The 27,336-nt window shown below is 36.6% G+C and overlaps 3 protein-coding genes across 6 annotated transcripts; 1 reads left to right on the top strand and 2 right to left on the bottom strand.

Annotated features, from left to right (window-relative positions):
* Positions 1–358: 358 nt before the first annotated feature.
* Positions 359–5,238, bottom strand: nsmce1 (NSE1 component of SMC5/6 complex). 2 transcript variants are annotated; one of them, XM_089128751.1, is made up of 8 exons: positions 5,142–5,238; positions 3,693–3,834; positions 2,870–2,991; positions 2,627–2,704; positions 1,954–2,100; positions 1,750–1,866; positions 1,231–1,357; positions 359–803 (listed from the first exon to the last, which is right to left on the bottom strand). In XM_089128751.1, exons 2-8 carry the CDS (start codon positions 3,808–3,810, stop codon positions 706–708), a joined length of 807 nt encoding a protein of 268 aa, XP_088984877.1. In that variant the 5' UTR covers positions 3,811–3,834; positions 5,142–5,238; the 3' UTR covers positions 359–705. The 2 variants fall into 2 exon arrangements, with proteins under 2 accessions (XP_088984877.1, XP_039543149.2); XM_039687215.2 differs by lacking the exon at positions 5,142–5,238 and adding an exon at positions 4,383–4,875 and having other exon boundaries at positions 3,693–3,831.
* A 1,532-nt stretch (positions 5,239–6,770) lies between these two features.
* il4r.1 (interleukin 4 receptor, tandem duplicate 1) lies at positions 6,771–10,712 on the top strand. 3 transcript variants are annotated; one of them, XM_089128748.1, is made up of 11 exons: positions 6,771–6,899; positions 7,040–7,093; positions 7,183–7,256; positions 7,674–7,800; positions 7,893–8,047; positions 8,161–8,306; positions 8,393–8,549; positions 8,639–8,732; positions 8,849–8,915; positions 9,018–9,103; positions 9,196–10,712. In XM_089128748.1, the coding sequence occupies exons 3-11, from the start codon at positions 7,193–7,195 to the stop codon at positions 10,013–10,015; spliced, it is 1,716 nt and encodes a 571-aa protein (XP_088984874.1). In that variant the 5' UTR covers positions 6,771–6,899; positions 7,040–7,093; positions 7,183–7,192; the 3' UTR covers positions 10,016–10,712. The 3 variants fall into 3 exon arrangements, with proteins under 3 accessions (XP_088984874.1, XP_039543156.2, XP_088984873.1); XM_039687222.2 differs by having other exon boundaries at positions 6,795–6,899; positions 6,993–7,093; XM_089128747.1 differs by having other exon boundaries at positions 6,865–6,899; positions 8,257–8,306.
* A 6,356-nt stretch (positions 10,713–17,068) lies between these two features.
* On the bottom strand, positions 17,069–26,741 carry LOC120489485 (UNC93-like protein MFSD11). Its single transcript, XM_039686342.2, has 14 exons — positions 26,506–26,741; positions 25,896–26,075; positions 24,411–24,466; positions 23,392–23,499; positions 23,228–23,307; positions 22,728–22,824; positions 20,953–21,011; positions 20,641–20,785; positions 20,288–20,337; positions 20,120–20,185; positions 19,909–20,034; positions 19,641–19,815; positions 18,245–18,380; positions 17,069–17,714 (listed from the first exon to the last, which is right to left on the bottom strand). Exons 2-14 carry the CDS (start codon positions 25,983–25,985, stop codon positions 17,562–17,564), a joined length of 1,341 nt encoding a protein of 446 aa, XP_039542276.1. The 5' UTR covers positions 25,986–26,075; positions 26,506–26,741; the 3' UTR covers positions 17,069–17,561.
* Between the last annotated feature and the right edge of the window lie 595 nt (positions 26,742–27,336).

The raw sequence follows: 27,336 nt of genomic DNA, 5'->3' as shown, positions 1-27,336 counted from the left end.
TATTTATAATTTTAACTCATCTATTTTCTTAAAAATGGTTTTGCAACTGAAATGTGAGGTTTAGCATTTTCTAAAATATTTTCTTTGTCAAAACCTATATATTTTAACTGTAAATTGTAGTTTGAAATGTACTGTTATTTTATGGTTTAATATTAGCAGGTGTTGAAATAGGTCATAAAAAGCCTTCATTTTGATTTAAAAAACAAACCCTTCTGATATTTTGTCAAGCTATATATTTTATCAGTTTGAACTACTGGTCTTGATTTTCGTTCGGTTCAGTGGTCACAGGAAGTATTACTAAATTGAATTACCATATTTACAACTTTGCAAATAACTTGAAGTCATTTTTTAGTAAAGATTGTATTTATTAAGCAATTTAATTTTTGATCAACTTCCCTTCTAAAAAGGGTATTGGATTGAAAGAACAATATGCTTCTCAAAAAAAAAAACTTTTTATCTTGGCAACCATACAACAAATGTGCTCAAATTCTACAGCAAACATTTCTATAAGAGCAAAAAAAAGAAACATTAGTTTATTTGCATAAACAATTTGATCTAGAATTCAAATTCGAACAACAAAAGAAGTGGAATTGAGAAACAAACTTATTCAATAACAATACATGTAAAAAACAATCTTAGACTCTTACAAGGAAGCACTTGAAATAAACCAAAACAGCTGAAGCGATGGATCAGCAGGATTTGAGACTATGACCTCCTCGAGCGCCGGGACGGTATGGGTGCAGTGTTCTCTCTGGATGATGAAGGTGGATTTTGTGAACTCTGTGACTGGAAACGCTGCATTTCTGCAGATAGGAATGAAAAAGGCATGACAATTTTGATATTTGAAACCTTCTGGAGTAAACAACTCTGCAGTTATAATATAAGATCGATGGAGCAATTGGGGTTGGTTTACCCAAAAATTTAAATTCTATCATTCACTCACCCTCAAGTTGTTCTAAACCTGTATGAGTTTCTTTTTTCTGTTGAACATATTTTGAAGAATGCCAGTAACCACACATTTGATGGTAGCCAATGGCTAACTTAATATTTTTTTTCCTACTATGGAAGTCAATGGGGTCCACCACCTGTCATCAACATTCTTCAAAATATCTTCGTTTGTGTTCAACAGAAGAAAGAAATGCATACAGGTTTGGAACAGCTTGAGGATGAGTAAATGATCACAGAATTGAGATTTTTGGGTGAACTATCTCTTTAATAACAACAGCTCACCTGGAATCTCGTGAGGCCAGAAATCATTGCATGCTGGGCAATGAGGGTCACTGCGTGCTCTGAAATATCTAGCAGCACACGGGAGGTGCACCTTGATTCCACATGCTGGGTTTTCACACATTTGGCACTGAATATAAAAGAAAACATTTTGTTTGCAGTTTCCCATGTCTGAAAATGCCATAAAAGTCAGCCAACCCCAGTCAATTCTATGGAAAAAAAACTATTTGAATACATAACTAACAGAAAATTCAACTACTCGGATATTAAGCAAGATACACGAGCCCTTCACATCAAATGAGTTCTAAAGCTGGATTTCCTCAATAATTGAAAGTTCATGACTTTTATTTATATATATATATATATATATTCTTATATGTGGAGAGTTCTCATGGCATCTGTTTGTATATAGTTCAGTGAGCCTTGATTTGTCTCTGGTATATTAACTTAAAATAAAAAATATTGATCACAAGAAAAAAAAAAAAGTTCATGACTTTTACTCGTATGTGTGTGTATGTATACCTGCAGGGCAATGTTGTGGCACACATGACACACTTTGATGAGATCCTGATAGATTGTGCGCATATACTGTTCCATCTCCACAACGCAGCGGACACTAAGAGTGTATTCACCGTCTTTCTAAAGTAGCAGAACAAAAACAGCAATTAATTGCTTTTGAGGGTAGTGAGGTATTTAAAATACTTAAATATATCTGAAAATGTATACCTCATTTAACCATTTGTCCTGGACAAATTTATTCAAGACATGCTCGGTTTCTTTTTTCTTCAGTTTCTTTGTTCGGAGGCTGTCGGCACAGTTTAAAATATCAGTGGAGGAAGCAGAGCCGCTCTCAGAGTCCACAATCAGATCCATCTGACAGAAGAAACAACGGCAGGAGATAAATATATATATAAATATATATATATATATATATATATATATATATATATATATATATATAAACAAACCAACAGGTTTTAGTAAGGATCGGTTATTGGATTTTTTTAATGTCATAATTATTCAACCCCCAAACGCTCAATTCTGATTTACTGCTCAGAAATAATTTTTGGTAACACTTTACTTGAAGGGGTGTGCATAAGACTAACATGACACCTTAATAATCATGACATGACATATGTTATGAATATAAAGGAAATTTTATGCATGTTTGTGCATTTTCAAAAGCAAAAGCTTTTCCATTTTAGTACATCGTTGTTGTTATGTTTTAGTTAATTATGTATTAGCCAGTGCATCATGTGCTAAATTTAAGAAGCAAATATGGCTTTCTTTGATTGTTTTCTGATGCCTTTGTTTGAGATTTAATATACATAACGAATGTCTTGCAGGTCAGAGGGATCCAAAAAATATATATATATAAATAAAATGTGATTAAACATACCGTTTTTCGGAATAATTCCAGTTCATTATCTGCATAATCAGACGCCATTCTTGTTATCTCTGTATCGGTCATGTTTACCTGAATAACAGATGAAACGTCATTTCTGTTTTGATAATATAATATACTACATTGCCAAAACACAAGTTTATTATAACACTAATATCATTATATTAATGCATAAATCAAATATAACATCAAACACATGAATTAAGAAGATGCGTATATCGATTAGACTCAACCAACCAAGGCATAATACTCCAGTCCATTTTCTTCAGACATGCCTTTCCTGATGTACATGAACAAGGGCTGAAGCTGAGAGTTGATGACATTAATGAAATCATCTAATCTGTCTGCCACATAGTGCGCTAGAAAAGCAAGAAAGATGCATAATTCAAACAGGACACTTATATACTACTATATACAAACAACAACATCAACAAAATAATAATTTTGCCTTTAGTGCAGAATAAAAATGAAATGATAAACAAATGATCCAAAAGAGTTTGTCCACATTGCTAAGCTACGTAACATGCTATCTGTTTCTGATGCAGAAATGTTAGTTCATGCATTCATGACCTCGAGACTAGATTACTGTAATGCTTTATTAGCTGGTTGTCCTGCATCCGTAATAAACAAGACAAGCTACAGTTAGTCCAAAATGTAGCTGCTAGAGTTCTTACTGGGTCAAGAAAATATGATCATATAACACCGATTTTATCATCTCTACACTGGTTACCTATTTAGTTTCGTATCAATTACAAGTATTACTACTGACCTATAAAGCCCTAAATGGTTTAATGGACCTTCTATCGCCCTACAACCCACCGCATTCTTTAAGATCACTAAATTTGAAGCTTCTGGTCATTCCTAGGATATCTAAGTCCACTAAAGGTGGGAAGGGCGTTCTCGCATTTGATGCCGACAATATGTTATTATGCCCTAAATTAATACATGGTTAACTAAAAATGTAATTTCTGAAAAGCACTTTCTGTAAAGCTGCGCTTTGAAACAATATGTATTGTGAAAAGCGCTATACAAATAAATTTGAATTGAATTTTCTTCGTACCTCCATGGGTCTCACAGCAGTGTTTGTGTAGTGCTTCAGCCTGAGATGCACTGATGATGCCATTGCTCATCATGGTCTGCAAGAAGCGCCTGTGACTGTCTCCCATTGCTCGGGACATTCCGCTTAATGTCCTCTTGAGCTGGAAAACACATATCTTGATGAACACAATTTCTCAAACCTGCAAAACGTGAGTTAGGCTCAGTTAGGTAAGATGATATACTTAACGTTATATGACAATTACATTTGGAGAACCGTTATATACTACCTAGACAATAACGTTACTTGAGATCAACTAAACAATAGTTCAAATATGATGATGTTCCCACGGTAATGGTACACAGGTGGTCATTTTAAGATTTATTTGACTTCATCTTTAGGTATCATCGTTATTATTCTGTTCTAGCTTGTAGCTACACCGTATTATAACGTTTAGATGTCAACAAATAACAACAGTCTTTCGACCAATTCTTTAGTGTTAGTGCGAACAAGGATTTGTGGTAATATACATTAATATACATGTCTTCCAGCACGAATGTACAAAATTACTGCAAGCCACGAAGATGCGCGACATGCTACGTCAAATCAAGCATGCGTTTGTCCGGACATTCAAAAAACGACATCGTAGTCTGAACGAGACAGATTTATATTTAACAGTTATAGCTCTCGAGTGTTGATCTCCTCCTCACATACCTGTTTTCAACTATAGTATCCAGCTGCAGAGTAGACCCGCAGCACCACCAGTTTCAGAACCCCAGCGCCAGAACCGAAAGTGAGGGGCGGCGTTCGATTCTAACCAACACCAGCGCCAGGAACGTAATTGAGGGGCGGAGCTTAGATTTGAAACCTAATAACGCCACCTAACGTAATTTGGAGGGTATTTTACACATGAAACAGCTTTTATTGAACAAGAAACGTCCTACTCTCTACGTATGTTATGATGCTATACATTACTGTACAATAAGCATTTTAAAACATTGATTTTGTGTAAAATAATTGAACACAGTTTCAGTTATTCGTTTCATTGTATTACGAGTTACTTCCTGATCATGATGGTGAAAAAAATAATACTTGAAACTTATGGGCATTTTAATGTAGCCTGGTTCAACCAGACTCTATTTTAATGTATAACAGTTTAATAATTTTAGCTAAGCAGTTTACGTGTAGATTTAGGAAGATAAGACCTTTGTTTTTTGGTTTTTATGAAGGAGTAACTTTGTATATAAAGCTTTGAAAGATATAAAACAAGACAATCATTGGAGGTTTAAACAATTTTGTTTAAATTTAACTTACAATGTATCAAATGAGGAACTCAAGGCCCGGTTTGTCCTTACATGCTTGCTAAAATAATTATAATGCAATAATAATAATTCCGCCCCTCCTTCACTTCCGGTTCTGGCGCTGGGGTTCTGAAACTGGTGGTGCTGCGGGTCTGCAGCTGGATATATCTCGTTTTCAAATTGAAAGTTGTGCCGCCGAGATGTCCACTTTGCGTGCAACATTCGCGGGGTCCGACTACAAACACTTCCGATCACGTGACTTAAGTTCCCTACGCAGTGCACACTGCATCCTGCACACTTTTTAGGGAAAAAATCGTCTATCATCCCGATATTAAATTATATTATTATATCATATTATTATATCAGCCGATATTATCATATTTTAAGTTAATATAAATCATAATAATTTAGTGACAATTGCATGCTACTTCTGAAATACATAAATATAAAAAAATGTACAGTTTTATGTAAAGCTTTCATTATATTTGACAAAAATGGTAAGCATGACCTTTTAAGGACATGTTTGTTTAAAGTTAAAAAAAAAAATCTGTGTTCAGTAGGAATTGATTTCGCAATGATCACTTTTTAACCCTGAAAATCATCTTTGAAATGTCAATCCACATTTAAAACAATAACAATGAAGAGGGACATATTAATTGGAAGACTGTTCGTACATGGCAAGACTGTTTCACACAACTCAAAAGCACTATTTTCAGATTAATTTATATTATTCGGACAAATAATCTTCTAGCAGAAAGACAACTAAAATAGGATCCCACGTGCATCAAAACTGACCAATATTAATATGGCATGCATTTGATTCGTTTTGAACATAAGACACATACATCATTGTAAAGTTGCAAACAAATCTAGCCTACATTTACAACCTACAAAACAAAATTTGTTTGCAAACAAATTTACAAACACCCATTAATCAGAAGGTGGCATAAACTCCTTGAGCAAATGGAATAGGATCGAGCCACATTACGATCTAAAACAGAAACAGATAAAAGCCAAAACACATATGTTTTGTCATGGTGAGGTTATGACATTATGTAGCCCAGACAGCAACATGTCGAAATCTGTGTGGATTCCATGCGTACCAGATGTGGGCTGAACTATGTTGCTGTCTGTCTGGGAGTGTTGCTGTCATGGTTGGTTTATGTGATTATAAAAAAGCAAACACAACTACGTTTTAAAAAGCTTTGTGTTTGCTGGAATATTGCCAGCAGGCCATGTTGTACTGTTAAACTCGTGCCAAATCTGCCGATGACTACTAGTATTTACATAATGGACTTTGTATCTAAATGTGAAATACTGTCGTGCCGTTTGCAACCATATGGCGTCCCTAATGTCACAAGTGAGTGCGCGCATGAGGAGTCAGGCAGGGTTGAAAGACCCGTTCTTACTGTAACTCGGCAAAATCACATTCAATACAACCATAAGCTACCATTGTTTCTGTTTTTAAAGATTTGAAAATAAATCTGCCCCCCTGAAACTGTGTTGCAGAGAGGTAAACAAATAAATTATAATAAATAAATAATAATAAAAAACGGTACAGGAACTGAAATCAATTGCATTGTTTATCTGGAATGCAATTTCATTTTGCGCTTCCCTTTTTTGACAGTCTTGCATAACAATTTCCTTTGTGTTTATTGGCAAAATGTACCTAATAAACAACACGTTATAACGAAGACTAATCCTGTTTATTTCTGACGGGCGGTATGTTTGTTTTCTCCTTAGTTTTCCTATCCTTGAGCTTGAGCAGAGCCTAGAGAAAGGTGAGCGTGAGCGCGCAGTCAGGATTCAGGAACAGCTCGGTCGCGCGCGGGGCGGGACTGTGGTGGAACAGCAAAAGTTTACTGTCTGCGTGCGTGTGTTCCTGGAAAGGTCCACTTCCATGTTGTGTGGGCGAAAAGGGAAGCTTATGGTGGGTAGAGCAGCATTTACACGGTTTAAACTGTTCGTCGTATGTTGTTTTTATGCGTCTGTGACTGACATCATATGTTTAATTTGTCTACAGAGTGGTCGTTAAATTCGGTTTCTTTTATTTTCTATTTTTTCTTTTAGTTTCTTTTACTCTGCGAACGCAGCAACGAACTGTCCTATAGTTACAGTCAAAAGGTATGAGAAAACTATATTTTGTCTGGATATCATATTTTTTACATTTTGTATGTAATTGTTTAAAGATTAATGATATTATATGCTTATAGGAAGTACAGGATGTTTTCCACATTTCTTCTTTGTCAGATCATCCTCACACTCATCTGCCAAACACTTTGTTACGGTAAATGTTTATTTAGCTAAGCATGAACTCTTGTTCTTGCCCTATTTGTCACTTTGTGATTTTATTATATCCCCTTGTGTAGCTATCTGTTCTGCTTTCATGTGTGTGTGTGTGTGTGTGTGTGTGTGTGTCACTCTCACAATTGTTTCCAAATGTTTAGCTCTATAGCCTACACCGTTTTAAGTTAGTGGCGTTCCCTTCTGCTGAGTATATTTAATCGTTGATGACAAGCTGATGTGGATCAATGTTTTATAACGAATACGAATTATTAAAAACTGATTCAGATGACACCACTTTTATGTTTTTTTTATGCAGTGTTTTACTGTCAAAAACAACTTTTACTTTAACAAAACAACTTGTACCTTGGTCATTTCTGATAGTGACTTCTTTTATTTTCCATCTCATAAATCTCTGTAGAACCCACAGAGAAGGACTTGAAGTGTTTCAATGACTATGAGACAGAAATGAAATGCAGTTTCTGGTTTGACGGCCTCATAAATTGCTCTGGATACAAACTCAACATCAGAAATAGTGGAATAGATGCGTATGTATTTGTTCAACTCCTCTATAAATATAACTAAAATGATTTACTGTTCATTTAGCAATCAACTGACACTATTTACTCTTATATTGCAGGTTACAAACATGCACCTTTGAGAGAAGTCATCACAGTGCCGACTGTGAATGCAAAATTAAAGTCGATGGGTTTGTTTTAACAGAGGAATTCTCTACTACACTTGTGAATGGAACAAATGTTTTATTAAGCAAAACATTTGTGACAATGGACTTCAGTGAGTATAATTGTTATGCTTTTTCATACTTTTAAATATTCTGAAATTTAAAAAAAAAGGTGTTCTGGCCTTATCTGACACATCTACAAATATGTGATTTTCATTCTCTCCAGTCAAACCAAAAACCCCAGTCGTATCAGTGCAGAAGACTAAAAATGGAGATTTTAAAATAACTTGGGATGACAAGTATGAGAAAACATTTTTTTCAGATAATTTGGAAATACATCTGACGTATAGGCCTGAAGGAGAAAATGAAACCGTAAGGGAGATGATATGAAATGAATTTATGCATGTTCACATATAGATGTATCATAAAGAAATAAAATAAACACTTCATCCATACAGATGTCCATGAATAAGCAAAACTCTGTGGGATTCTATGAGATTGTGGACAGAAATCTCCAGCCAAACACCAACTACATTCTGACAGCAAGAATGAGCACAGATTATAACAATCACGAGATACTGAGTGACCAGAGCGCACCAGTTGAGTTCACCAGCTGTAAGTCAATGTGTTCTGTTCTCATAGTTATGAATGTGTGTGTTTTAATGCTCTTCAATAATCCTGATCAATCTATATGTGCTCCACAGCCTCATCTCCAAATGAATTACTCAAAACGATGGTTCCGGTTCTATGTGTTGTTTTAATCGTCATCATTTGTACTACCTTCATCTGTGTTTTGAGGTAAGATCTCTGTTTTGTGTCTCGCCATCATTCTCCATTTGGCATTTTTGCTACAGTATTCCTTTGTGCATCCTCCACAAATTTAGTTTTTGACACAATTTACTTCCACGCTACAGGGTGAAGATGAATTGGTGGGACAAGATCTCCAAGCCAAAAATAGATGCCAATATTGGAGAAGAGAAGGTTGGAGAAAGATACAAATAGGCACCAATAATCATAATATTACATCATTTATGTAGATACCCTTTTCTTACCCTATTTTGTATTTTTATTTTTGATTAATAGGGTCATATTTTGCCTCCTTCCATTATGGACTTCTCCTCGATCCATGTAGAGATTCCAACACTGGACTTTGAGGACAAAAAGAAGTTGTAAGTTTTCCCAAAAACGTCCGAAACACATGACAGACTAGCATCGCTCTAGTTCTGATTAATAACGCCTCAACATGTTTGTCTCTCTACAGGATCTCCACATTATCAGTTGATACAAACAATGAGAAAAGTTCCCACAGTTTTGAGTCAGGGGCAGACGATTATGGCCAGGCTGGTTTTGATTCTGGTAGTGACAAGGAGAATTGCAACGTCTTATCACGTGTCGAACGTGCCCGGGAGAAGGATTTCATATCCTTTCTCTCAGCCAACAAAACACCCAGCAATCAGCAAGTCGAGGGTTTTGATTTCAGTTACTCAGGAGATCACAACCGTGCTAAAAGAGATTCGGGCAACTGCTCTGGGTCATCGGTTTTCAGCAACATGACGTATTTGACATCGACCAATGATAATTCATCTTTCCTGGTTCATTCCTGTCAATCTGACATTTCTAGCTTTGAAAACTCCTCTACGAGTGTTGATATGAACAAGAGCCAGTTTAACGTTCCCATTAATGATGTTTTGGAAGATGGATATCAGCCCTTCAACAGCGGTGTGAACCAGGGAAATGATGCGGATGTTAGTTTGAACCTTTCAAACGATGTTGATTCTGAGGAAAAGTTATTGAAAAATCTCATCATTAGTAAAAATCCAGTATATCCTTCTCTGTTTGTCGATGGTGGCAGCGTCGCACCAAGTGATGGTGGGTATCAGGCTTTGGAAGGCTTAACAAAGGGCACAAAAGGACAGTTGAGCACGAGCATCAGAACCGAACAAGCACTTAAAGAATGTGGAGCGCTGAAATCCTCCAACAGCACCGGCCTAGATCCCACATCATTAGAGAAGCAAAGTTTGTGGCCCTCTTTGCTTTTTTCAACCAAAATTGAAATAGACACTTCATATCAGTCGTATTAGCTGTGCTATAACTGAAGCACTGAATTTTGTTTTTTATATGTAACATGCAAAGTTACAAAGCAACAGTTACAAAGAAATATGACCAGTATAAGATCTATGCAAATGTTCATTGTTTATGTACACTCAAAAAAGCCAAGACCTTGCATTTAGGTTTCACTGTTTCTACATGAAGACTTTGAAAAGTGCTTCAATGCTCGAAGAGGTAATGCATGATTATTCTTCATGTTCATTTTTCTTTGTTATTGATCACAATTACACACGCAATGGTAAATGCGACACCGAGTCACATTTGCAAATGCAAATTTTAAAGGCTTGATAACAAGGCCAAGACGGTTCTTATCATTCTGTGCTGTTAAAACAAATGGTAGATATTTGCTTATTCATCTGTACAATTCCAACGAATAATTCCTTTGAAAGTATCACCAGTTATAGGAAACTTTACTTTTAATAACTACATGTTTGTATAGAATTTGCGACATAGAAACAATAAGAAGCGCTTTGCCTTAATACTCTTTGAAAACATGACGACGTATTACTTTTCTTGCCATTCGCATCATGTTTGTTTATTATTCAACTTTTTTTTTTTCATTTCAAAATGTAAAGACATTTCTAAACCTACCGGTATATTTGATATCTGAGTCTGTGAAATAAATTGTATTTTTATATTTTCTACAAATAAAAAATATGCTAGTCTGAAGTCTGTAAATATGATATATTTAGATGACACTGTTATGTTTTTATTCCTTAATCTTCAACAGGAAAAGAGCTTGGACATTTCATAACTATGCTGTCAAACAAATTATAGATACTTAATTATGTTTTTTATGTAGTCTATAAATCTGCCTACACCATTGTGCTCTACTATACAAACTAAAAGCACTCAGACAATTCTCAGTAAGAGCTATGTAAATACACTGCTATGTTTATACTTCTCTAAATTAAAACCTCAGAATGATGAAACTGAGTGTGGGAAATTGGCTAACACTTGAGTCTGTCAGTGGGGAATTTGAACAGGTTTTGTCTGGGCTTTTGTTTTATGCTGATCTGTGTTAACCAGGAAGCTACATTATTTTTTTTTTCCATGGAAAACACGTCATACACCTGCGCACGGATAGCGAAGACTATGTTTTTCCACTCTCAGTCACATCTCATGCCTAAAACTGTCATTTTTGCACCTATGATCAGTGTCACAATAGCATTTCTGTACAATGATTCAATATCATTCAGCTTATAGGCCCACGTTAAACAGTCAAACATTATGTTTTTTTGCTTATTGGCTTCTAAAGCATGCATTGGGGTTAGTGGGGGGGGGGGGGGGTAGAGTAAACGGGCAAAAGTCATGTTATACTTCGTTCATTGAACGTTTTTCTGAAATGTTTTATTTGGATTTCTATTATTATTATTTTTTTTAATTTTGTCTCAGGCCTTTCATAGAACAAACCAAACTAAAAGTCTCATCCACAATTTCTATAAAACTGCCTACACCATGATACCACACAAACTAAAGCATTCTAAACATTCTCAATAAAATACACTGTGTTTATAGTTCTCTAAACTAAAACCTCAGAATGGTGAAACAGAGTCTGTGTAATAGGCTAACACTTGAGTCTGTCAGTGGGTAATTTCAACAGGTTTTGTTGGGGCTTTCGTTTTATGCTGCTCTGTGTTAACCAGGAAGCTCCATTATTTTTTTTTCCCATGGAAAACACGTCATAGACCTGCGCATGTCGAGACATTTACACATTCTTATAAAGACTGCTTCACTGAAGTATGTCTAAACATGGGACATTTCTCTTAAAGGTGGAATACCTAAGATTTTTGCATTCAAATATCCCAAAATCACAAGGCTAGTGTTATTTATTTAGTTATGATGATAACTCACAATATTCCAAATGTTTCAAACAATGTTTAAATCGCGAGAAAATTGAGATTTTAACCAAGGAAACGGGGCGTATGAGCAGGGGTGAGCTGGGAGTCGCCAGTCAATCGCGTCATATCCGCTTACCTCGGTTTCCGCTCGTACTACGTGTAGTCCTGGACAAATGCGGTAGTTGTAGTTGTGCGTTAGCGTCTATCAAGCAACAAACGTCAGCTTGATTCGCGCAATTATTCTTTTCATTTATTCTGGGAATGTGAACTGTTGGCTGTAAAGGGGGTCACACACCGGACGAGAAGCGTCGCGCCACGTTTAGGACAACTCTACAGTAACGTTATCGAACACCGGACGCGCACTCTTGTATGGCCAGCAATATTGTTATGTTAAATGACATGAAGATAATGTCTGTTCTATGTTATGATTGTACTGTACAATTAAATACAATCGCTGAGTTTGCATTCTGAAAACTTTACCTCAGAGCATCCGTTCACTGAATGAATTGAGAATCTCACCTGAAAAATCTAATAACATCAGCAGCTGATTTCTGTAGCCTAAATGACTGCAAAACTAAATGCATATTGCAGCAAAGGGCGAAGTCAGGATCCATTAGCAACGATTTGAGACAAAAATAATCAAAATTTTATATAAAACTATGTAAATGGCGCTCTGTGGCGCAGCAGGATTTTGAACACGGTCCTGAGGCGTTGTTGCTGGGCGCCGCGGACAGACGCCGAATGGCGCTGCCGGAATGTGGCGCGACGCGGCGCTGCAGCTTCTCGTCCGGTGTGCGACCCCCTTAACGTTAATTTTGTGAAACTGTAGCTGTGGTTGAATACTTACACGACATGAAAAGATGTGTGAAATGTACATTAAATTGATTTTTTATTTTTATAAAGTTACCAAGGAGGACCAGCCACGTCAACTCCTTGCAAGAGACCTGCCCCTTCAAACCCTCCACCATAGCTTCGTCCAGTGACTCGTACAGTAAGTAATTTACTTTTAAACCTGACTTTTCTTGCGGTTATTTCAGTTTAATGAAAAACAAGCATGTCATTAAACGCAACGTTTATAGAAATCAAACTTTACCTCATCCATGACAACTAATTTTCGATTCCCGTCTGACTGATTTATCCACGGTGGAGTTGAAAACAACAGTTCCCATCATTCCGCGTTCCTCCACGTCGTCATCAAGCAAAGCCGTTGTTGTTGTTTTGAATGTAGCGCCCTCTAGCGGCATCTAAATCGTAGGTATTGCAGCTTTAAAGCAGTAAGAATTAGACTGTGTATAACAATATAGAGCTAATGGTCCAACTGTAAAAGATGAAAAACAATTGTGGACATTTGGCATGTTAAATGTTGTTCTTGTCAAGCGAAAGAAAAATGTTGTAGATTAGTCATTTGGACAATTGCAGTGCTATCTACGGGTCATTAACTTGCATTCTCATTTATGAAACGACCTGAAATGACATCAGACATTTCTACAGAATGTGTATAATTTATTTATTGAATGAGCCTTATAGTTCTGTTTAAGCATTTCGACATCTTCAACAACAAAATCAGTGGCGGTTCTAGGATTTATTTAAACGGGCCATTAAAGTGCCACATTACATTCAGGGGCCAAGTACATTCAAGCACAAAAAGGGTGGAGACGGCTCTTTGGGCGGCCATGGTTGAGAAGACCCTTCGGGCGGCCATGGCGGAGACGACCCTTCGTGCGGCCATGGCGGAGACGACCCTTCGGGGGGCATGGCGGAGACGACCCTTTGGGCGGCCATGGCGGAGACGACCCTTCGGGGGGGCATGGCGACAACCCTTCGGGCGGCCATGGCGGAGTCGACCCTTCGGGCGGCCATGGCGGAGACGACCCTTCGGGTGGCCATGGCGACAACCCTTCGGGCGGCCATGGCGGAGACGACCCTTCGGGTGGCCATGGTGAAGACGACCCTTCAGGGGGCCATGGCGGAGGCGACCCTTCAGGCGGCCATGGCGACAACCCTTCGGGCGGCCATGGCGGAGACGACCCTTCGGGCGGCCATGGGGGAGACGACCCTTCGGGTGGTCATGGCACCAACCCTTCGGGCGGCCATGGCGAAGACGACCCTTTGGGTGGCCATGGCGACAACCCTTCGGGCGGCAATGGTGGAGATGACCCTTCGGGTGGCCATGGCGGAGACGACACATCGGGTGGCCATGGCGACAGCCCTTCGGGCGGCCATGGTGGAGACGACCCTTCGGGCGGCCATGGTGACGACCCTTCGGGCGGCCATGGCGAAGACGACCCTTCAGGGGGCCATGGCAACAATAAGAGGTTGCACGATGTCTTAAGTGCTTGAAGAGGTCCTGTATAACCATTTAAGTGATAAGCCTCACTTATCAGCGATGATGGAATATTTAATTTATATTAGCATCTGCCATTGATTACTTTTTACCAGCAACCCAGGCACATCAAAACTTCAGAAAATAAAATAAAAGATGATTTGATAACTATAAAAATAACTAATTACCTAATCTTTTTTTTCACAAAGTGAAAGGCTTCATCACAATACCTTTTCTCAGGCAGAGTTAATAAGCATAAGTCTCAATTCATGATAATGATGTGAAATGCAGAGATGTAGTAATAATTACTAAATTATGAGCACTGAAACTAAAATATTGACGCAAATAATACATACTTATAGGTAATATAAATATACTACAACAACCTATTGGTCAGTGAATATGACCACGTAAATAGAAATAAATGACCACAAATGAACACATTTAGTTTTTTTATTTATTGAAATGTTAAAAGCATCAAATAAGCCAAAAAGGTTAGAATGTTTCATGTTGATTGTCATTTGACAAATTCAAAAATCAGACTTTTGTCTGAGACCAAATCTAAAACAAATCCTTATCCTATCAATGACACATAAATTATTGCATATCTACAATCTAATGAAATGTAGGCTGATTGGCTAGTGTGTAGTAAAGACATGAAGTAACGTCATCCAAACATCCAAAGATGCACATTTTGCGGAACAAACATTAAAACAAATCAAATACAGCTCGAAATACAATAGACCTGTAAAGATAACATACATTACTTTATAAACAACACAATATTGGTTTACAACTGTGGGATTACAAATTTTCTTATCTGTTTAAGATCTGCTGATCTTATGTCCTTATATAACATAAAATGAAAAACTAAGGTAGAGTAAATTGAATTTAGCATATAAGGTTATGATGATGATGATATCAGCTGTTAAGCATACGAATTCTGCCTGTTCTCTCTATTATAAGTTAAATGAATCTGATTGGATTAACATCGATGCATTTGAATGACACTTATGCTTATGAGATCGGGGCTGGGAAACTTGCTCATGAACTTCATTTACATGCCACCTCTCTGTACAGTAAATTCCTCCTCCTTGGAATGTATATAAACTACAATGTATACTGCATAGTCAGACTTGATGACTGCAGATACCGACAGCTTGTGTTCTCCATAAATAATCCTGCTTAAGATACAAACAAGTCTCCTGGTCTTCGCTTCCCAACAAACAGCTGTGTCATAACAAGACATATATATATATATATATATATATGTGTGTGTGTGTGTGTCAAGAAGACTTGTGTCTTTAAGACCGCTGTGTGTAAAGATTCTTATTTAAACCGGTTCGGTCTGTTTTTTGACAAAATCCTCAGGTCAATGGTCAAATAACTATGGGTAATACTTTCGTTATCTAAACCAGCTTATCTGGTATGGTTTCCTGGTAATGACTGTACAGTTAAAGTTAAAAGTTTCACAATAAAGAAGAACAGACAGTGTACATACAGTGTAAAATCATTTTAGAGAATAAATTGGATTGGCATGTCATTAGCTCATGTCATCAGCAGGACCCTGAGAGAAATGCTTTCTTAAAGGTTTTTTTTTAATTATTTTATAATGTTTCCTGGGTTGCCCTTATAATGTTAGTATGGTTTTTAGATCAAAAAGTCATAATTTAGAAATAAAAGGCATTTTTCCAAGCCTGATTTTAGCCTCTGATTTGAAAGCTCTGTTTGAAGGGGCGTGCCTGCTGTGGGATTCAGTGGAACCGCCCACTGCTGTGATTGGCTGACATGCTTGCATATGAAATAGCTATGTATTACATGTGAGACTCTCTCGAATACTTTTACTACAGGTATTATACGTTTTTACAATTACAGCGATCGAGATTAACGAATCGTGAGATGTTTTTGAAGTATTTAGATCTCTTCCCATCACATAAAATGTAGCCGTGATGAGCATTAAGCAAGCAGAGGACAGTCTGTCGATCGCGAGAATGAAGATCCGCAGTTTCTGCTTTCTTTAATGCTTTCACCAATGCAGATACGATCATGTAAATACGGTAAGAGCTTGTGTAACGTGCGTCATTGAATTCATAACGAGTTTGGCAAGTGTCCAGATAAACTCGCGCTGTGTGGAAAGATTGTTCTTTAATCGCTTTCCGTATGTAATTTATTCACAATTTAAAAAAGTTTTTTTTTTTTCATCCTACTAAAAGAAACGATGTGAAGTTGATATTTTAGTCACTGGCTTGACTTACTGATGCATAAACAGTATTGAACGATTTTGAGAGAAAGATGTCTGAACATGAACAATTAAACATCACAAAGTATTGCTTGGTAGCTCGATCCGAGGCCAGATCTTGGCCCAAGTTGAGGAAACAGTCGTCGGTGAAATGTTTGGAAATATCCAGAGAAAATGAAATTAACCCATCGTTTCTTCAGAGGCTCGGATTAAGGAACTAAAAATACTTTAGTGTTCATGTGTACATCCGAACACTGAGCAACGGCCATGCTTTGGCTGCGCAGTCCCGCCTGTCACTGAACATGGGCTGGCATATGCAAATATTTGGAGTCATACATATTAATGATACCGACTGTTACGTCACAGTCGGTGTTATGTGGAGATTCGCCTATTTTACAGGGGTGTTTTTCAAAAACGAGAATTAAGTAATAAGTATAAAACAATGGTGTTTGAGACTCACTGTATGTCATGTCCATGTACTGAACAAACCTTGTTATTTAACTATGCCAAAATAAATTCAATTTCACATTCTAGGGCACCTTAAACTAAACTGAAATTATATAGCTCCTCTTTGTGTGGCATTTCAATATATATATATATATATATATATATATATATATATATATATATATATATATATATATATATATATATATCTTAAAAGGTGCACTCATAATTTTTTCCTCATTATATGTTTTTGTTTTACACATAATACACATCACCTCATGAGGGCGGCAAAGCTGAAATCGCATGACCAGTTAAATACTAGTTTCATCTAGAAACAGAAACAAAACCTGAGTGCACCTTTAATGTAATATCGTTTTGAAGTATAATTTTATCATAATACAATTCCATTACATATTTGGGATATCGCAATGCAATTTCAACAAACAATATTTTACCAAAGCATTTACATAGAGAAATTAAAAGTAATAATATTAATTCCATATATATTTTAATGTCGCAAAACTCCAAAAAAAAAAATACAAACACAAAAGGCACCTTCTCATAACTCCCAAGTAGTGCTTATCCTACTAATTAAATCTTAATTACAACAAACAAATAGTGCAAGTAGTACAACGCTTACTGAAATGTGTCCTGGTTGAGGCTCCAATCTAATACTCCAGTGTATCAGCTGACATATTCTCCATCCTCTCCACCATGAAAAAACACAGCGTTCCTATGAAGCCCATGATGACCATAACGAGGAGCTGCCACGTCAGCAGTATATAACCACTGTAGAAGAACGCCACAGCTGCAAAAATAGACTGAGAGAGAAACAGCCAATTCACCTTACTGAATGCATTTTATTCATTAAGAAATATAAGGCATATATTCACTTAAACAGATTTTACAAGTCCAATCCCCTAATACTAATCAGATATTCCTCTGACGTAAACCAGCAGTCTTCAAATGCTCAAAATACCTTGTATTATCATCAGACTACCGTACAATCATATCAAATACCATCTTCCATGGAAGTAGAATGACGGCTAGGCATTAATCTAACGATTAGATGCACATAAATGCATACAGTAGATGCACAAACATATGTGTGTGTAAATTTGATTCAGTTTTGATTCATGTGTTTTTTTATTTATGTATTGTATTTATTTATATAAATTCACACACGCAGCTTTGGAGTTGGTAAGATTTTTAAATGTTTTTGAAAGAATGTTCAACAAGGTTGAATTTGTGTGATCAAAAATACAGTAAAAACAGTAATATTGTTAATTACAACAATATTATAAAAAATATTTTTTAATTCGTTCCTGTGATGTCAAAACTGACTCTTTACCTGTATGAATTTAAAGATAGCAAAGGCTGGTGCACTCTGCTCAGCATATGCCCGTCCCAGAATGCTGTAGAGTTGAGTGTTGAAACAGCTGTCCCCAAGACCCAGCAAGAAGCTACACAGCAGGGCTATGGACACACTACAAGAGAGAATAAAGTTCACCATCAACTATGCAACACTGCACTATTTAGGAAAAAAATGTAGCTCAGCAGATCATCTAAAGCAGCTTAAATTGCATTCAAGGTATCAATTTTTATCATTTCATTCATTCTATGGGAATCAAACCCATGATCTTGGCAACACTGCTTTGTTTTTGTTTTTTTGTGATCAAATTTTTATATTTTATTTACCATACCAGGAACATATCGAACTATATACATACAGATGCCATGACAACTGTCCACATATAAACAACAGAAAAAAAGGGATATGTAGAATACGGAGGGGAAAGGAAAAGGGGAGAGAAGGAAATGTGGTATGTCAAAATCTCAGCTTATCAACACTGTGTTGTAGATTTCACTTATATGCATCCCCCCCCCCCAAAAAAAAAAAACAAGTTCAGAGCAAATTTTGCCCAGCAGCCATTTCTTATTGTTTCATTGGTCGTGTCAATTACACTGCTGATTGCCTTCACAATGCTACACCAAAAGCTAACCCCACCCCACCTCTGACTACCAAATAATTTCTCTAAAAAATGTAAATGTAAAGTTTTTTTTTTTTTTACCTCGTACAGTAAACATACTTTTTATTTTTTTTACTACATCATAATGGTACAAAACTTAGTAAAGGTTTTCACACTTCCTATGTTAACTTTATGGACATGATTTGAAAGGTTAAATAGTCCTAAAAAAAAAAGTCACACTTACACTATTTGTGGTCAAAATTACCACATTGGAAACCAACAAATTTCTTCCAGTGGAAACTTTTGATACTGTGCCCAAACAAAATCTTACTGAAAGTCAATGGTCTGAAGAAGGACATTTTAGAGGATTTGGCATCCCGTGCTGCTAAAAAAGGCAGAGAGCAAACAACCATTCAGACACTCTAACACTATTTCCACAGCTGTTTTATGCCATGCACAGCAGTACGCCCAACACTTTGATAACCTTATCTTTCACCCTAACCTTAACCCAGGAATGGGCAACTTCGGTCCTTGAGGGCCACTGTCCTGCAGACTTTAGCTCTAACCCTGACAAAAATGTTTTTTTCGTAATCCTGAAAACATTGATTAGCTTGTTCAGGTGTTTTTAACAAGGGTTGGAAGTGAACTCTGCAGGACAGTGGCCCTGAAGGACCGGAGTTGCCCATCCCACCAATGAAATTGGCTGCAGGGCAGGATTTCCACAGAACTGGTTTGAGGGAAATATCACACCACTTATATTATTACGTATTGTTATACCTTGGCACCAGATATGGCTTGTGCTGTGAGCTTGTTTGAAAAACCACAGGTGCATCATCTGGTATGTTGAGGAATATCAAGTAGAAGGCCACAAAGTGCACAACCATCCCTAAGAAGACAACTGAAGTGCGTCTGAAACGGTTATTTTTCAATACAAGTCCAAACAATCCTCCCCCTGCAGACAAAAGACAACATCTAATCAAGCTTCAGTCTTATAAAAGTATATTGGGATTGGATGACCATAATACCAAAACTGAAAGGGACTTACCAATTATTTCTCCGATTCCCACCACAATGCCTGAAATGCCGATTAAGCCTTTTGCTGCATCGCCAAAGTGTGTCGTAGCTCCAATGCAGGTTCCATAAACGCCACTGTAAAATGACAGCTCCAAACCTTCAATGAGATGACAGGACTCAAAACATTTTCATCATTCTCAAATCCTCAAATTAACGGATGTTTCCTTTAGTGATGTCTTTACCACTGTATGCCATGCAGAAACTTAATAACATTATGGTTTTTGTTTTGAAGAGTTCCACAATCGTCTCTGAAAGAAAACAGACAAAAGAAAATCAATTATAACTGATGAACCACTACAACAATAGCCCGATTTCATAATAATTACAAATAGGGAATTAAGCCAACTTACTAAACTCTGTTTTAGCTTCCGTTACAGCAGACGTTGCTCTTTGTGTATATCTAAAATACAACATTACACAACAAAATATATAAGCTTCCAATGAAAAATCAAAAACAATCAGTATCACCATTTTTGTGTTTTATAGTTTTTTTTGTCTATTGCTTGTGTTTATAGCCTGGGTTATCATGGAGATGCAAAAAATGCTAATATTTTTGGTTAAAATGTGGAATATCATAATATGTACCTTATTATTGTGGTGGGTACAAATATCAGCAGGACAAGTATTAATCTTAATATCTGGCCAGAATTCGTATTGTTGGATCTGTGTAAGAGATCATTCATAATTTCGGTACATAACTTACATTAATCTTGCCGATAACAGAGACTGACCCTCCTCTTCAGACAGAGCCTCTTCCTCCTGACAGACCTTCCTCAAGGCAAGAAAACTTAGTGTCCCGAGTGCAGAGATAACCAGCAGAGCCGTAAACATGATCTTCCTGTCTTTGTCTGCAATAAAGTGATAGAAACAAAAACAAAAATGGACAAAATTGGAAGAAAAAAAAATCTAATTTTGAAATATTGTCATTTGAGAGTAAGTAAATAGACAGGATATATTGCGTTTAGTAGTGATTAAATGAGTGCTGATTAGCATAAACAATCAAATATGATGTTACCTGAAATTTCAGTTTTTCCTTTCCAATCAAAATAAACGTATAGATTGCCAAACAACATACTGGAAAGAAAACACAAATTTTCATATGGGTAATCCAATTATATAGTATTCATAATACAATTGGTATTGCTGATTTGGTTAGTACGTTTGCATAACTATTCCAATATGGCTTTCTTTATTCAGTTAAACCAAAAGACAGTGGCATGCACAGACCTCCGAGGGGCAGGGGCAAAATTGGGAATCCTAAAAGATTCCTCTGATCCTAGGCCAGTCTTTGATCGCTAGTATGACATCTCCAATTAACATGTCTCAGGTGAAATTCTGGCAGTATCAGAAGATTTGATGCACAGTCCTGTAAGGTGACGTCTCATGCGATAACGTCAAATCAAAAACCAATTCAAAGCGCAGAACCTGATGATGCAATTAGTGAGACAAAAACAAACCAACACTTGCTCCACACACCACCTGTTTTTTTGTTTTTTTTCACTTTTCTTTTCAAAAAAAAACTAATATCGAAATTAACGCTAAAGATTGTTTTTGTTTGCTCACCACCATTTCAACGCCGTCGCCTCCCTCCACAGTCTTGTTGTCTTTGTTTTAAAATGCAGCCAAACAAAAGATTTAGATTTCTTGGACATTTTGTCGACTAAAGCCAAAAAAAGCAGCGTTCTAACTGAATGAATACAGCAAACCTTACTGAGCGCGAAGCAGCAGCACAGCCAGCCACAGGTAGGAATCAATAAGAATGTCAGTCGACCAAGACGGCATCGACCGATTAGTCGACTAAACGACTAAAGTTGACAGCCCTAGCGTAAGATATTACGCAGAACGAAAGAACCTCGTGAAGAGAACATACTCGGTTACGTAACCTCGGTTCTCTCTAGAAGAAGGAACGAGTACTTTGTTTCTTGCCATGCGTGCAACATGTTTTGGTTCGCTTTTTCGATGAAAAACCAGATTGTATCAGCCTTCGAGCGGTATTATAGGCCCAGGCCACGCCCGTCTTGGCGGGACGTGACGCACTCATTGGACTGGTGTCATGAAAGGGTCTCTCTCGATAGGCTGCTGCAGTTGCTGCCGGACAGCCAATGGGCACGCGAGCTCGCCTGCCTAGATCTGTACACTGCTGCAGCGCGTTTTACAATAATACAAAATTAAGGATAATTTTTTGGCTTCAACATCTTGCAGAAAAGAGGTTTTCCCACGTTCCCTCTTCTACGTTAGTAACCGAGTACGTTTTCTTCTGTTTTTAACGCGTCTTGACTGCCGTTTAAAGACGACTGAGATCCATCAATATGAGTTTATACAAGTTTATACAATCTGACGCGCAACAGTCGTAAAGGACTATTATAAATTGTGAGGTGTGCACCCGGCTTAAGTTGTGGGAACAAACTGTTAATTTGTGGCCACGATATGCATATCCCCCCCACGCACGTGCTATGTGTTCCATGGTTACGTAATTTGAATGCCAGAGGAACACATTATCTAAAACATATCATTTGCCTGCATTGGTCATAATGGAAATGAGCTCTGTGTTCTTTAATTTGTAGAACTTTACTCACAGAACTTCACATTCCCATCAACACTTTAATGTGATTGCGGTTTTTAATGATAAATTGCCCCGTTTAATGAACCTGGCCTTTAATATTCCATGTTAGTTCACTGTTGATAATCACACCTGATTGAGAGTAATATGTTAGTGTGAAGAATCATTGTTGGACAACTGTGAATCAGGCTGAGCTCTCTGTAAACGTTTGCTGCTATCGTTTCTGGTACCTGCACTGCAGTAAAGCCCAAAACACTCCCGTGTTCCTGTTGATGGTGTCAGCATCCGAGTTCTCAACTAGAAAGTGCCCTTGGGCTGTCCAAAGCACTGTGGATAGAAAAGGGGCAGGTTGCATTATATTACATTGGATTATATTTAAATGAATTGAGAGCTAATATGAGGAATTTTGCACTACTTAATATAATATAAATATCCTCTTAAAAAATGAATGATAAAAACCTTTAACTATCAATTAAATCATCACATTTGATTCATTTTGACAGAGAATGATTGATTGACCAAAAATGCCATTCTGTCATTTATTTTATGACAGAAATGGCCTCTACATTAAAACATGTAGAATCTCATCAGCTGTAGAAGTATTTACTGTACATAAAAGACTCAGACGCATAAAGATGTTCCAGTCAATTGTCAGCTTTTTGCCAAAACCATTTATTTCTTTATAAACATATACAACGTATATGATTGTGTGTTTCAAATATCTACTTACTGGCTGCTCCAATGCCAATTACCACTGATGTAAAATAAAGGGACCATGTGGATGGAATGATGAATACAGCTATATACCCACTGAAAAACACACAGAAGTAAACAATACAGACAATTGTTGCACAATTACTTATGTACAGTCACAAAAACATCTGTGATACTTGCCTATAAAGAATCCCACTGAAAAACATTGCAAACCGTGGTCCAATTATTGCAACGATAGTGGGAGCTAGCACATTACAGAAGGAAAAAACTCCATATATTATTCCAAGGCTGTGAAAAGAAAAAAAAGTGGAAGATTTTATATATCAGAGTTTATTTTGCTCTTAAATTAAGTTCTTCATGTTTTGTGTAGCAAGCACCTTCTGTTTCTGACATTGGAAAATGTGACATTTTAGCATCTACTCTTATAATAAATTAGTAACTAATCTGCATATCTCTCATGCATTTGATTGTAACAATTACAAACTCCAGAAGTGTTCAACTAACTAAAATTGAAAATATTTATACAATTCCAAGTTGCCAACCTACAGTGTTAATCAGTTAATCAAAATGAATGAATCTTTAGAGTCAACTCGTTGATTTCGTTCATTGAATGAACCAAATGACACGAAATAAGATTTGTTCATTTTGATAAACGAGTTTGAACAGGAGAGTCACGAACGTGCATCACAGAACAGATCAAGACGACCATTTGAGCTTATAAAACTTAAACTTTGTTATTTTTTTTAAATGAGCGATTGTTTCGCTTGATAAGACCCTTATTCATCGTCTGAAATCATTTAAAGCCCTTTGAACAGTTTGCAATGAATCTGTCTTTTGAACCTTGAACTGTTTGGTTCCCACTGAAATCCATTATATGGAGAAAAATCCTGGAATGTTTTCATCAAAAACCTTAATTTCTTTTCGACTGAAAAAAGAATGATATGGATATCTTGGATGACATGGGGGTGAGTAAATTATCAGCAAAAGTTTTTTTAAAAGTGAACTACTCCTTTAATTCAACAGTTTTTGTGAAATAGATACCGAGAACTATACAATTTTACTGGTATGAAATTTTGGTACAGTGACAGCCGTTAAATTATACTGAAACAAAGATGCTTTACAGTGAATTGTATTATATTTAGGCTATATGTCTATCATAAATCTAAAAAAGGTGGAAGGACTCGGGGAATAAATCTTACCTGTGATACCCACTTCCAGTGAAGTTAGTGCTGTTTAGGCTTTTCACCACTGTTTGCTAAAAGGAAATAAATAAACAAATACATGTCTTGCTGTTCACCTAAATAGTATACAAATAAATTTTCAAACATTGTATTTTTTATATTTAATGTAGTCTGTCAATCAATATGAAGTTGTGTTTCTGGGACGTTTTGAGTTTATTTGTTGATATATATATATTTTTTTTATTGTTTCTCTGTTCTGTTCATGTATGAATCTCCTTGATAAACTTCTAGTCTTTTAATTGGTTCAAAATTAATTGGCTAATCTGTTCTTTCCGTTTGATTCTGTGGTTATTGATTGAGTTAGTTCTGTGTGTATTGTATAGTTCATTTGCCCTCTCTTATTTGTGTTGTATTTACAAACATCACTCAGATTCAGATAACATATCTGCAATACGGGAGTTGTCTATATCCCATAGTGAGATACCGAGCAAATGTTTGAAAGAGAACTTTAGGTAACCCCGGTTCTCTGATAACATGAGTGAGGTATCCCACCACACTTCCCTCCTTGCAGTACACAGAGAAGAGATAAGCAGAGAATGAAGTAGGGCCCACCGGCAGTGGTATACATTAGGGAGGTTATGGGACTATGGGACTCCTGTATCACTGTCGTGATTGGTCTGACAACTGACAGACGTTGGTGCTTCCAGGATCTGTCACGGCCAGAGGCGTTCCCATAGTGAGATACCTCACTCATGTTATCTACAGTTAGTTTGAGTTAATTATTAATAAAGACTACAGCACTAAGATCCAGTTCCATCTTTGCTGCGACCAGGACAGTGACAAAGTAATAAAAACAGCATGTATTAAAATAATAAAACTTGAAAATAGTTGTAGGCTACATGAAGCATCATTGTGAATATTTAAGAAATGGTTAATTTTGCACTAGAATTATCAACACATTTGGAATATTTGTTGAATCTCAAATATGCAAGGCATCCTTTTTCATAGTTACATACTGTAGTTTGGGGGTTATTCTGTGTGGAGTGACTGTGGTTAACATAAGTCCACCTTGACATTCGAATTTGTTCCTCCTATTAGTCATGCAGGATAATTCATTGACTGATGGGGGAAATCAAAAACACGAGATGCGCCTGACCCGGATTTACTTCAACAATGGACTGATAGTTTTCAGTTTTATTGAATGTCGTTTTTTTTTTCCACAATGAATATAAAATACTGAAATAAAGCTGAAAAATTGCCTTACAAAAATTCTTTACTGCAGTACAACTGTGTGAATAAAATGATAGAATTGTCTGAAGTACATTGTATAGTTGTAAAATAAATAGTATGTGCCATATTTTAGTAGACACTATTGCTAAACTACATTTTTCTGCGAAAATTTCCGTAGAGCAAAAGCTGAAACAAGTTTTAACACAGCATGTCTTTGTAGAATCATCTTAAACTATAGTTAATATCATGCAGTATGAATGCAAGATAACTTACTTCGATATTACCACAAGTGGTGAAGGCTGTAAAAATGAACAAAAATCCTATTCCCAAAACAACAACATTGTATGTCCTAATGTCCGCCATCCTCGCCTCATTTAAATCCTCGTGTAGCCTAAGATGCCAGTTTCAGTCAGTGATTCTTGATCCATGTGAATAAAAACAACATCCAGGAAACTGTTAGGGGGGGAAATAGAAGTTGAGCAGCTACTTGGTAATCTACAGCATGTTGTATTATTGCATTATAAGTATTATTGCATTAAACGGTTGCGAATACAAAGTTCGTGGTCACAGAAGTGCACGCGTCTCGTGACCCTCCCTATGGACCCTCCTCAAGAATGAGATGAAAATAGCTAGAATGCAAAATCCATGTGATAGTTTCCGTGGCAACTACTTCACAATAATTGCTATAATAGCCTACTTATATATGTAAGGGAATACCGAACTGAAGCGGATGACCTAATACATTTTCGTTGCATCGTTGAGCTAAACTTGATACATTCTCAGTTTAACGTATCATTAAGGGCGACCAGTTATTCTAGGTTAGCTACAGCATTGTGCTAGTTACACAGTCTGTTAATAACACTGTGACATTGCAATAACTTACCCAAAATCACAGACTGTAAACTTTACTGTAAACACGTAACTTAGTTGCTGCTGCTGTATACGTCACGTGCGATCTTTGAAACCAGCAATAGAATAGATTCTTGTGAATAGAATGTTCAATAATGAAATTATTAGTTCCGTTGACTTGTTTACATTTTTCTTTCAAAGGTTGTAGATTGTGTAAGCGCTAAGAGATCGCCAAACCGTCAAGGTAAGGTTTGCACGTAGATCAACTGTAGATCTATAAGCACTATCCTCACAGGGCATGTCAATCACCATTATTTGGAAATCATCGAACGGTAAAAGGCGAACGTCACATCGAACGTCACATCTGGAATAGTCGTAATATTATTTTTAAAAAATTTCACTTCAACCTCTACAGACAAAAATATATTATTTTCAATATTCAAAGAGAGTTAATTGCAATACATGAAAATCTAAGTTTACAGAATAACACTAGAGGAGTCTTACATTACACACACAAGTTACATTCATACATATTCGACATCTTTCTTTATTTACAAAATTTATTTTAATGACTTTAATCAAAACATATCGCATATCTAGATTCAAGGTTACATATTTTGTGATAGAAGTGACAATTTGACAGAAATGTTAGGAGAATTCATAATTAAAATGACACATGGCTATTTTCAGTACAGCGCTAAAACCAAACCTCGAAATTCCTACCTACGAAATTCAATTTTTGTGTTATCAACTTCAAAGTTATATATATATATATATATATATATATATATATATATATATATATATATATGATCAAATATTTAGTACATTTGATTTAAAGTACATTTACACTTTCATAACTGTT

This window comes from Pimephales promelas, chromosome 3 (assembly GCF_988280905.1).
Source record: "Pimephales promelas chromosome 3, fPimPro1.hap1.1, whole genome shotgun sequence".
Lineage (NCBI taxonomy): Eukaryota > Metazoa > Chordata > Actinopteri > Cypriniformes > Leuciscidae > Pimephales > Pimephales promelas.
The sequence above is the reverse complement of the archived record's forward strand: the minus strand, read 5'-3'. Positions and strand labels throughout refer to the sequence as shown.

What these genes read in the sequence shown, in the direction of transcription:
- il4r.1 (XM_089128748.1), top strand. Translation starts at nt 7,193, where the DNA reads ATGTTTTCCACATTTCTTCTTTGTCAGATCATCCTCACACTCATCTGC. An exon ending in ACCAGTTGAGTTCACCAGCT is followed by an intron (nt 8,550 to 8,638) that starts GTAAGTCAATGT and finishes TGTGCTCCACAG; the next exon opens with CCTCATCTCCAAATGAATTA. An exon ending in TTTGAGGACAAAAAGAAGTT is followed by an intron (nt 9,104 to 9,195) that starts GTAAGTTTTCCC and finishes GTCTCTCTACAG; the next exon opens with GATCTCCACATTATCAGTTG.
- nsmce1 (XM_089128751.1), bottom strand. Translation starts at nt 3,810, where the DNA reads ATGTCCCGAGCAATGGGAGACAGTCACAGGCGCTTCTTGCAGACCATG. An exon ending in AGGACAAATGGTTAAATGAG is followed by an intron (nt 1,867 to 1,953) that starts GTATACATTTTC and finishes CTGCTACTTTAG; the next exon opens with AAAGACGGTGAATACACTCT. An exon ending in CTGGCCTCACGAGATTCCAG is followed by an intron (nt 804 to 1,230) that starts GTGAGCTGTTGT and finishes TCCTATCTGCAG; the next exon opens with AAATGCAGCGTTTCCAGTCA.
- LOC120489485 (XM_039686342.2), bottom strand. Translation starts at nt 25,985, where the DNA reads ATGGCGGACATTAGGACATACAATGTTGTTGTTTTGGGAATAGGATTT. An exon ending in TTCAGTGGGATTCTTTATAG is followed by an intron (nt 23,308 to 23,391) that starts GCAAGTATCACA and finishes TGTGTTTTTCAG; the next exon opens with TGGGTATATAGCTGTATTCA. An exon ending in TGGGCTTTACTGCAGTGCAG is followed by an intron (nt 21,012 to 22,727) that starts GTACCAGAAACG and finishes TTTTCTTTCCAG; the next exon opens with TATGTTGTTTGGCAATCTAT.